The 12,181-nt window shown below is 38.0% G+C and overlaps 1 protein-coding gene across 2 annotated transcripts in view; it reads left to right on the plus strand.

Annotated features, from left to right (window-relative positions):
- Positions 1–12,181, plus strand: part of LOC106872469 (conserved oligomeric Golgi complex subunit 3) — a 56,697-nt gene that overhangs the window by 3,894 nt on the left and 40,622 nt on the right. For both annotated transcript variants that reach the window (XM_014919477.3, XM_014919479.3), the window contains exons 3-8: positions 54–115; positions 1,574–1,739; positions 2,949–3,023; positions 5,833–5,925; positions 8,128–8,256; positions 11,309–11,427. In XM_014919477.3, the coding sequence (XP_014774963.1) occupies positions 54–115; positions 1,574–1,739; positions 2,949–3,023; positions 5,833–5,925; positions 8,128–8,256; positions 11,309–11,427 (644 nt within the window). The remainder of the gene's footprint in view (positions 1–53; positions 116–1,573; positions 1,740–2,948; positions 3,024–5,832; positions 5,926–8,127; positions 8,257–11,308; positions 11,428–12,181) is intronic.

The raw sequence follows: 12,181 nt of genomic DNA on the forward strand, positions 1-12,181 counted from the left end.
TTATTTAGAGTTTAATATTTTATAACTTTTGGTATTTTTAATCTTAATTTTAGTTTTTCTCCTGGTTTGCAAGTATTGAAGAAAATATTTCTAAAGAAGAAGAAGTGCCATATAGGTATGTTTATGTTCTTTTTTTCACATTGATATTAATATCTACTTTTATTTACATTTATTGAAGGGTAAGGCAGTACTCTTCAAGGCCAATGAGATTAACCCTAACCCTAACCCTAACATTGTTAATATTCCTCTTGAATTGTTGCAAATCAACATCTGCAAGAAACACATCAGTAGGGGTTTCCAGAAATAACTTTTCAATTAGTGAATATAATGTACTTTAAATGGGTCTTCAAAGTTATAGATCTTTAATTCTTTAGCATTTAATTTGGCTAAATCAGGCCCAAATATTTCCACATATTTAATGTTGAAACTGACCAAATTTGGCCTCTCTCATCTACCATAAAATGTCATTTAAAAAATATACTATCACATCTTTGAAATCTAGAAGTAGTAAGATAATGCATGATTAATTCAAACCAATTTGAATAAATAAGCATTATGCATGACAGAATAATGTGAATGCTAAAGGGCTAAAATATCATCATCATCATCATCATCGTTTAATGTCCGCCTTCCATGCTAGCATGGGTTGGACGATTTGACTGAGGACTGGTGAAACCGGATGGCAACACCAGGCTCCAATCTAATTTGGCAGAGTTTCTACAGCTGGATGCACTAGAAACTCTGCCAAATTAGATTGGAGCCTGGTGTTGCCATCCGGTTTCACCAGTCCTCATTGATGATATGAAGAGAGGAGACTTGCATGCTTAGATAACTGCTATTCTTTACACTCACTCCTCAAAAGGGAAATGATGATATCAAACATAGAACAAGTTGTTGGAGTAACAAAGTGTGGGAAGGGGAAGGACATAACAATCAATAACAGACTAGAATTATTAATAAAAGTAATATTCCATTCAATGGTTCATACAATCAGAAGTTGAATAAGCTGTTTGGCAAAATTTGAAGTCCCAGTCAGCACAAACTTTACAATAAATTTAATTTTATTTGCAGTATTGAGAGACTCCATTTGTAAATAATTGCAGCATGGAAGGTGTTTATAAACCATTTAAAAACACACTAGATTCACTTCAACATTTAAATTTAATTTGTCAAAATATTTTCGTCGCTTTGAAACTGTGACCTGTTCACTGACAAGAATCTATGCAGCACAGAATGTTGTCAGTGAACAGGTCGCGGTTTCAAAGCGACGAAAATATTTTGACAAATTAAATTTAAATGTTGAAGTGAATCTAATGGTTTTTGTGTGTTTTTAAATGGTTTATAAACACCTTCCATGCCACAATTGTTTTTGTTTCAGCACACTGTCTCAGACCGTTTGTAGATGTTTTGCTATTATTCATGAATTGTCTTGAAAGTAATAACAATGACTTAACATTTGATAGATATAATATTTTTATTAGTTGTATAGAATAATTGTAGTAACGTTTATCCCTTGAACAGTTATTACTTATTTCTCTTTAGATTTACTGTTGCTTTCAACATTTTGTTTCAGGAATTATATAAGAGAACTTGAGAATTATAGAAAGCAGTGCTGTGATGTGTTACAAGAAGTCACTGACTCCCTTGACTACCTTAATAATTTACAACACCAATATAACTTAGTATCTTTCAAAACTAATGCACTTCATGATGCCTGTGAACATTTACTTGCAGAACAGGTAAAGAAATACTCTTGTTTGCTTGAATTTTAGTTGAACAACAGCTGTGAGGTCAAGTTGCTATACTTAACTGCTCTCATTGTTGTTAAGTGTCCAAACTGTGCCTCTGCTAGAAAAACAAAATGCAGGTCAAAAATATACCTGAAATAAAATATTTTGTATCATATGAAGTGGAGTTGAGATGGATGTGTTTATTCAAATTTTTGAGGTGAAAATGTTTTTGTTAATGTATTAGTGATCCTAATAACTTTTTTAGTAGATTTAATTTTAGTAGATTTAATGCATAAAGCTATAACAGTAAAAAGTTTGGTTTTTCAAGTAGGTAGTCTAAATTTCTTTTAAAACATTTTATTACATTTAAATTTCTATCTTACAATTAACTAAATTAGCATAGAACAATAGTTTCATATATTTTTATAATTAAGCTCTAAACTGTTAATGTATGAATGTGAAAGAGATAGTTGAATAACTGTAAATCTAATTTTGGGCCACCCTGTATCTATATAGATAGATATATATGTGTATGTGTGTCGTTGTTATGATCACCAGCATTATTTTTCCATACTTGCATGGGTCATATGGAATTCTTATAAGATAGTTCTTCTGTGGCAAGATGTACTTTATATTGCCAACTCTACCTGATTCCAAGCAATGTACTGCTTGTATGAGGGTGAAGCTCATTCACAGCTATTGCATGCTGTGAAAACAAGGACACATGCTAACAAACACATGCCCATGCATACAGACATATCTATGCATATCTGATGGGCCTCTCTCAGTTTCTGTTTACTAAATCCACACAAGTCTTTAGTCAGCTTGGGAGCTGTAGTCTAAGCCACTTGCCCACTGTGTCATGCAGTGGAATTGAATCCAAAACTATGTAGTTGGGAAGCAAGCTTCTTAACAGCACAGCTTGTAATGTGTGTGTGTGTGTGTGTGAGAGAGAGAGAGAAGCGAGGTTTATTCATGCTAATACTAATACAGTGGTTGGTGTTAGGAAGGGCATATGGGCACAGAAACTGGAGTTTGACACAGTCCACTGGCTCATCAAATTCTGTCAATCTGTGTAACCTATGCCAGTATGGAAGATGAATGTTAGATGTTGATGGAGGAAGTTGCTTCTGCTGTTGTTGTTTCATGTTAAAATAATGTTATTTCTCTACAAAACTAATATCATTACAATTTATTTTACTTTTTGTTTCATTTCAGTCTAGTCTGATGAACACTGCAGAAAATATCAGTAATAAACTATCGTATTTCAATGAATTAGAAAGAATATCAAGTGTAAGAATAATAATTTAATTCTTTCAATTATAGTAGATGTTATATCATCATCATCATCGTTTAACGTCCGTTTTCCATGCTGGCATGGGTTGGACGGTTCGACTGGGGTCTGGGAAGCCAGGAGGCTGCACCTGACTCCAGTCTGATCTGGCAGTGTTTCTACAACTGGATGCCCTTCCTAACACCAACCACTCCATGAGTGTAGTTGGTGCGTTTTACGTACCACCAACACAGGGGCTAGAGGAGGCTAGCAATGGCCATGATCGTTTGGTGCTTTTTATGTGCCACCAGCACAGAAACCAGTCAAGGTGGCGCTGTCATCGGGCATGTTCAGATGGTGCTTTTTACATGCCACCTGCACAGGGATCACAACTACAATTTCTATTTGATTTTCATTTTGATGTTGATGTATTTGACTCAATAGGTCTCCTCAAGAACAGCAGGTCACCCTACGATCCAAAGTACTTTTGAATGGGCTGGGACTGGTTATGCGAAACTGGTGTAGGATACACCCGTGAACTCACTTTATTTGCCGGGTCTTCGCAGTCACAGCATATCTCCAGAGGTCTCGGTCTTTCATCATTACCTCTGTGAGGCCCAGCGTTCGAAGGTCATGCTTCACCACCTCATCCCATGTCTTCCTGGGTCTACCTCTACTCCAGATTCCTTCCACTGTTTGGGAGTGGCACTTCTTCACACAGCTCTCCTCGTCCATCTGCAGTACATGACCATACCAACACAAACATCTCTCTTGCATGCCACGTCTGATGCTTCTTATGTCCAACATTTCTCTCATGGCGCTTATACTCTGCTTTGTGTGCACACTAATATTACACATCCAGCGGATCATGCTGGTTTCATTTCTTTTAAGTCTATGCATGTCCTCAGCAGTCTTGGTCCATGTTTCACTACCGTGAAGCATGGCAGTTCATACACATGCATCATACAATCTCCCTTTCACTCTGAGCGAGAGGCTCTTTGTCACCAGTAGAGGTAGAAGCATTCTAAACTTTGCTCAGGCTATTTTTATTCTAGTGGCAACGCTCTCTGAGCATCCACCTCCACTACTAATTTGGCCACCTAGGTAGTGGAAGCTATCAACTACTTGTTTCTTCCCCTGAAATGTGATGGAATCTGTTTCCTGAGCATCTGTGGTGTTTATTGCCCCCGTGCATCTGCTGCATATGAAAGCTATCTTACCGGTTAATCTTCCTTTGATGTTGCTGCACCTCTTATGTGTCCATATCTTACACTGGGTACATTTTATGGAGTTTCTACCTACACCTTTTCTACAGATCGAGCAGAGCCACCTATCTGAACGGGTATGTGATGTGTTCGCCTTCCTACTTACTAGAACTTTGGTCTTTGCAACATTGACTCTAAGGCCTTTCAATTCTAAACCTTGCTTCCACACCTGAAATTTCTTCTCTAATTCTGGTATTGATTCTGCTATGAGGGCCAAGTTATCAACATAGAGGAGCTCCCTGGGGCAACCCGTCTTGAATTCCTCTGTTATTGCCTGGAGCACTATGATGAATAAAAGGGGACTGAGGGCTGATCCATGGTGGACCCCTACTTCTACCCGGAATTCTTCACTATACTCATTGCCAATCTTAACCTTACTAACGGCCTCTCTGTATAGGGCCTGTACAGCCCTTATTAACCATTTGTCAATCCCCAGTTTCCACATCGCCCACCAGATAAGGGATCGGGGGACCCAGTCAAAGGCTTTCTCCAAGTCCACAAAAACTAAGTATAGGAGTTTATCTTTAGATAGGTATTTCTCCTGCAGTTGTTGAACCAGGAATATAGCATCAGTGGTGCTTCTACCTGGCACAAAACCGAACTGCATCTCATCTAAGCAAACTCTCTCCCTAATGAGATGGGCTATGACCCTCTCTGTGACTTTCAGCTGATCCAGCTGTTTGATACCCCTGTAGCATCACCTTTACCCTTGTAACAGTTGACTATGGTGCTGCTACGCCAGTCATTGGGTATGACTCCATCATGAACTACCTGGTTTACAATGCGGGTGACTAGGCCATAGCCCACACCACCAGATGTTTTAAGCATCTCAGCAGTGATTCCTGATGGGCCGGGACCTTTTCCTGGCTTCATATATGTATATTATATCTATATATAATTTATGGTCTCAAACCAGGTAATGTGCTGTGTTCTTGAGCAAAGCCCTTCATCTCATGTTGCTCTGCAGTCACCTCAACATCTGACATGTGGCACACTATGTCCCTCTACAGGCAATATTGAGTTGATGGAGAGAGTGAGCTAATATGCTGTACTAGCATTTGATCTCTATAAACAAATCATCTGTGTAAGTTGTTTAGCAAGAAGTTGCAGAATTGGATGCAAGAGACTACTTCTACTGATGATGATGATAACGATGACGACGACGACGACGATGATGACGATGGTGTGTGTGTGTGTGTGTGTGTGTGTGTGTGCACCTGTCTGCCATAATCAATCAGTCAGTCAATCAACAGTCACTTATAATTGAATGTGACTTGGAAGCAGAAAAGTTTTTTTTTTAATTTTCAATGAAGAAATTTCATCTGTGATCTATGTATAAATATGTATTTATGGATGGATGGAGGGACAAGACAAATTTTATTATTCGTATAAGATTTATCTCCCTTGTAAGCACTTTTTACACTGTGATAAAGTTACCCTTAAAAATTATACACACACACATACATACAAACCCTCGTATTACAGAAGCATCGCATTCCTGAAAATCTTGCCATGATATGGAATTCCATAATGTGAAGCTTATTTCTTGTTGATTTCTTTTCAGAAACTTGGTTCCCCACTTTTTACTGTCACCAATGACTCCTTTGTACACATGTTGGCACGGCTGGATGAATGCATTTTATATATTGCGAGTAATGTGAGTACTTAACTTATTTTTGAGCATACATTGCCTAGAGCAGGGGTTTTCAAACTTTTTAACTTGCGGACCCCTTTATATTTCAGGCTTTACCTTAGGGACCCCCTTATAAACTCTTATGAAATTTATACATAAATATTTGCTTAAAATAACATATATTTTTACATATATTTAGCATTCAGATTCCTCTGTCAAACACAATACTTATTTATTCAAGTTGCTTTGAATTAATCATGTATTATTTCGTAGCTTTGAGATTTCGTTGATGTGATTGTTTAATTTGTGAATGAAGGGCATCCAGCTGTAGAAACCATCCCAAAACAGACAATGGAGTCTGGGCAGCTCTGCAGTTAGATAGCTCCTGTCAAACAATACTCCTCGTGTCAGTATGGAAAACGGATGTTAAATGATGAACCAATGGAAATGCTATGTGATGAGGTGGAAACGGTGGGGGGATTTTGTTATTTGAGAGGTAGGGTGGGTGTGAAGCAGCTGTGACTGCAAGAGTGAGACTTGGCTGAGTGGAGTTCAGGGAATGTGGAGCATTGTTATATGTGAAAAGGTTCTCATTAAAGATGAAAGGAAGGGTCTATAAGAGTTGTGGGAGAGTTGCAATGCTGTATGGGGGTGAGACATGGCGTTTGAAGGAGACAGAGATGGCAATTTTTGAGAGAGCAATGGTGAGAGAAATGTGTGGGGTGAGGCTGTTTGATAAGAGGAGGACTGAGGATTTGATGGGGATGCTGGGGTTGGAGGAATCAGTGGAATGGTTGGCAAGGGCGAATGGAGTGAAGTGGTATGGGCATGTTCTGAGGAGGGAGATTGTGTTTGAGGTTAATGGAGTGCAAAATCAAGGTAGACCGAGGAAAAGGTGGAGGGGACAAGTGGAGGAAGAGATTGAAACAAGAGGATGCCCAAAACTGGGCAAGATGGCGGCCACCCCTGTTAACAGGGACAAAATCCAGATTTAAAGCACTGAAGGAGGAGAAGGTGGAGGATTATAATAATAACAATAATAATAATAATAATAATAATAAAAGGTCACAGAAAACGCGAAAGCAACCATACTCTGGGATATGCCAATACACACAGATAGAGAAACTAAGGCAAATAGACCAGATATAGTTGTCAAAGATCATGAAGAAAAAAAATGCTTTCTAATTGATGTATCAATACCAGCAGATGACAACGTTTCCTTAAAAGAAATGGAATAACTTTCAAAATCCAAAGACCTGGAAATAGAGGTAACTCGAATGTGGAATCTAAAAACAGAAACAATTCCTATCATAGTAGGTGCCTTAGGTATAATAAGAAAATATTCAGACAAATACATAACAAAAACACCAGGACTTACAAATATATATAACATACAGAAAATTGCACTACTGGGTACTGCACACATCCTACGCAAAACACTTTCAATACAGTAACTATAAGAGCACCACAGCAAACCACAGCACATACCCAAAGCACACAGAGCTGCGCTCGGTAGTGAAGTGAAAGCACGTTATAAAAATAAAACTACTGAACAATAATAATAATAATAATAATAATAATAATAATAATAATATAGGGTTGGTGTGAGGGGCTGGATTTGGACAGTCTGAACATAAAGCAAGTAGAATATTCATGCCAGATACGGCTAGTTTAAATGCTAAATGGTTAAGGTGATAATGGTAATAGTGAAAATTGTTATTAATGAAATGTAAACTGTGGAAAATGTTTTCATTTTTTATATATCTCTTCTGTTGTTTAACACTTTAGCATTAATACTGACCATATCCGGCCCAAATATTCTACCTGTTTTCCATGCTGGTGTGGCTTGGGTGGCTTGTCAAGAGCTGGGAAGCCAGAAAACTGCACTACATTCTACTGTCTGTTTTTGGCATGGTTTTTATGGCCGGATCCTCTTCCTAATGCCAACCACTCTACAGATTGGACTGGGTGCTTTTCACATGGCACCATTACCAGCAAGGTCTCACATCACTGAAATCTCAAAGCTATGGGATAATGTATAATTAATTCAAGATTATGTGAATAAATTATCATTGCATATGACAGGATAATCTGAGTGCTAAAGGATCAAATATTTATTTTATTTTGCTAAATTTAAGCATAAATGTCTGAATTATAACTCCATTTTTATACCTATTGATCTGTTGTGGTTTTGATTATTACTTATTTTACAAAATATCTTTCCAGTCTCGTTACCGAGAATCTCAAGTGTATTTGGCACGATTCAAGCAATGTTTGTCCCGAGCGCTGACCCTCATAAAAAGCCATGTGATCACAGTCCTGCAAAATGCGACACAGCAAGTTTTACCTAAAAAGGTGAGCATATTGAACTCTTTCTGTTGATGATATTGTTTAATCATCATCATCATCATCATCATCATCGTTTAACGTCCGCTTTCCATGCTAGCATGGGTTGGACGATTTGACTGAGGACTGGCAAGCCAGAAGGCTGCACCAGGCTCCAATCTGATCTGGCAGAGTTTCTACAGCTGGATGCCCTTCCTAACGCCAACCACTCCAAGAGTGTAGTGAGTGCTTTTTACGTGCGACCAGCGTGAGGGCCAGTCACACGGTACTGGCAAAGGCCACGCACAAAAAGGTGTTTTTTACGTGCCACCTGCACGGGAGCCAGTCCAGCACCATTGGCAATGACCTTGCTCGAATGATTTTCTTACATGCCACCAGCACAAGTGCTAGAAGGCAACGCTGGTAACAATTACGCTCAAATGGTGCTATTTACAGGCCACTAACACGGAAGCCAGACAGCTGCTCTGGCAATGAACACGCTCGGACAGTGCTGTTAGTGCTCCACTGGCGCAGGTGCCAGTCATCGAGTATGGTTCAATTACGATTTTGATTTCACTTGCCCCAACAGGTCTTCGCAAGCAGAGTGTAGTGTCCAATGATGGAGAGGTTGGCATGGGTGCCAGTCATCGGATTCAGTTCGATTTCGATTTCAGATTTCAAATTTCAAATTCCAATCATATATAATATATTAAATTGCTATTGTTAATAATAATAATAATAATAATAATAATAATAATAATAATTAATTCGTTTTATTGGCCACAAGAGCTAATATCAATTAAAAACATGTAAGGACAAAGACAGGACGAAGGTTACAAAAGGTTTTGTCCGAAAAGGTAGGAAAGTTCGTCTAAACAGAGGAAGAAAACGGAGAAGGATATGATGAATAAATAGATAAATAAATAGATAAATAAATAAGTAGAACTCCCAAAGGGGGAGGCGCTTCGAAAAAGGAAAGGTTACACGTGGAAAAACCCATAAAACCACGGGAGCCTGGTCTGAAAAAATAAGAAAGGGGTATAGAGCCCTTTCTCCTTTTACATTACCTTTCTTTTTTTCTACAGGTGTATTCTCAGAATTGGTCCGTTTATACTGGCCATTCTTCCAACAGTCACCCATCTTTCAACGAATTTGCTATGAGACAGCACTTCCCTCTCTACTCTCATCTTCCTTTTCAAATGGAACTTGAAAAAGTTGATGAGGCCTTGGCCAAAGAGGAAAGTGTCTGTCTTTAGCCCTTTCAAACGGGTCCACCATATCATAATAATAATAGTAATAATAATCCTTTCTACTATTAGCACAAGGCCTGAAATTTTTGTGGAAGGGAATAGTTGATTACATTGACCCCGGTGTTCTATTGGTACTTACTTTATCGATCCCAAAGGGATGAAAGGCAAAGTTGGCCCTGATAGCATTTTAACAGTAATAATAATAAATGCCCTGATGCAGTACCAAGCAGTGGTTCTCATGGCTTCTGAACTTAACTGATTAGAAGTGTCATGCACATTCTTTGTCTTGGTGTAAAAAATGAGCTGCAGCAAATATTCTGCTCAATACCTCAGATTTGCTTGTCAGTTGCTTGACCTTAACCAGTTGAGCATGTTCTTTAGTAGCTGATGATATGTGCATCTCTGATTAGAAGCAGGAGTAGTGAGGAAGCATCATAGACATGTGTTGAAAGGAATTCTTTGGGGTTTGAGTAATTCACCCCAGGAATCATGGGTGTTTCATTCAATATCCTTTAACAACCATTCTTGAGAGAACTTTTGAGCAAGATGGGCTACTCAACCTGAAGAAAATACTGAGCCCCACCTGCAAGATCTTGCACTGTTTATCTTGATATGGGATCACCATGTTGTGCACATATGGTTGTGATGGATGTGCCTGGTCTACTCTTGTCAGATGGGTAGTCATCATGGGTATACTGGGCTTTGTATATTTATACCCCTGTGTCACTTAGATGGCAACACTGCTTACTCACTCAATAATAATAATAATAATAATAATAATAATAATAATAATAATAATAAAAATAATAATAATAATAATAATAATAATGGTTTCAAGTTTTGGCACAAGACCAGCAATACCTCCCATGGACAATACCCCACCCTCTGACAATTATCCCCAAGAACAACAGATGATGATTTAAAACTTCTTAATATATTGGACAGGGAGTAATTAACCGAGTGGGGTAATTGTCAGAGGGAATTGTCCTGTGGGGAGGGGAATATAGTCCTAGTAGGGTAATTGTCCTGATATGGATAGAAATAGATATTTTATTGGTTGAATGATATTTCGAAATATCTATTGCTATTGCATTGCACTCTTCGTCTTGTCTATTTACCTTTGTGAAGAGTTCCATTAATCCTTTTAAAATATAGTATCTCATCTCATCTGGGACGCCCCTATAGGGGTTTCGGTTGTGCATACTATAGGAGTCACAGGGCACTGCTCCATGTGGTCCCACAGTTTCTATTTAACTAGGAATATTAGGGTCTCATCCATTGTCTTGTATTCAAGTTCTTCTGCATGACATCCTACTAGTTCAAAGCCAGGAATCTGATCTGTTAGGTCCTGCCGATAACTAAGTCCACGCCCTGCTGCCGACGCTTCGATTTATTGCCATTTATGTTTTGTCTGTCTCCTACCCTTCGACCTGTCTGGCCTGGTAAGACCTGCCTGAAGATTCCTCTCCCTCCAGCATAGCTCTCCGGGCCAATGGAGCACACAGGCACTTCACCGCGACACGGTACTTGTTGAATTGGCCATTGACTACACAGTAGTTCTTCTGCCCTTTCACGGGTCTTATTCTTCGTCCTGCAGGGTGTCCAACAATGACCCTCCTCACCAAGCAAGCTCGACGGGGTTGCCAGTAATCATAATAATAATAATAATAATAATAATAATAATAATAATAATAATAATAATAATATTTGAAGTGTTCTTAATGGATTTCAACTTTAGTTTAATCTGTGTCATTAAATAAACTGAAACTAAATTGACCTATTTTCTCAGTAGTACTTTAATACAATTATACCAATGTTATTTTCTGTTCTAGGATACACCGAATGCAGGTGATGATGCATTTACACTCTTTTATGGGAAATTCCGCACAAATGCACCCCGAGTTCATGCTTTGATGGAGCAACTGGAACAAAGAACTAATAAATCTGTAGAGTTAGTAAACATTTCTTTTTGGTGTATATATTCAAATGTGTTTCTTTTGTTCTTAATTTTGATAATTTTAATGAAGGAAAAAAATAAGGACAGACGCAGTCAACATGCACAACATGAAGTTGTTTACTAATTAATAAAATTGAATATTTTGATACAATTAAACCTTGGGAGAGGCATTATACCGGTAATAAACACACGCACTGGTTCAGTCCTTTATTAATTTATAAAATAAATGGAAGTGGAGAGACAAGTTACTGAAGAGATTGCAAGAGTGCAATGGAATTATTTAACAAAAAACTGTATACTGTTTATAAATTAATAAAGGACTGAACCAGTGTGTGTGTTTATTACCGGCATAATGCCTCTCCCAAGGTTTAATTACATTTGGTAATGTTAACAGGAAAGCCAGTACTCAAAATAAGTGTGTGCATGCATATGTGTGTGTGTGTGTGTGTGTGTGTGTGTGTGTGTGGTAAAAGCAATAGTGACTCAAGGGCCAAGAATTTCATGTGTTAGTAGTCAAAAGTGTTAAGTTAAATTAGTGCTAATGCATGAAGCTAAATATTCTGCTAAATATTAATAAAAGATAAACTATAGATTCAAAATAAATGGAAGTGGAGAGACAAGTTACTGAAGAGATTGCAAGAGTGCAATGAAATTATTTAACAAAAAACTATATACTGTTTATAAATTAATAAAGGACTGAACCAGTACGTGTGTTTATTATAGGCATAATGCCTCTCCCAAGGTTTAA

This window comes from Octopus bimaculoides, chromosome 3 (genome assembly GCF_046866305.1).
Source record: "Octopus bimaculoides isolate indiv1 chromosome 3, ASM4686630v1, whole genome shotgun sequence".
Taxonomy (NCBI): Eukaryota; Metazoa; Mollusca; class Cephalopoda; order Octopoda; family Octopodidae; genus Octopus; species Octopus bimaculoides.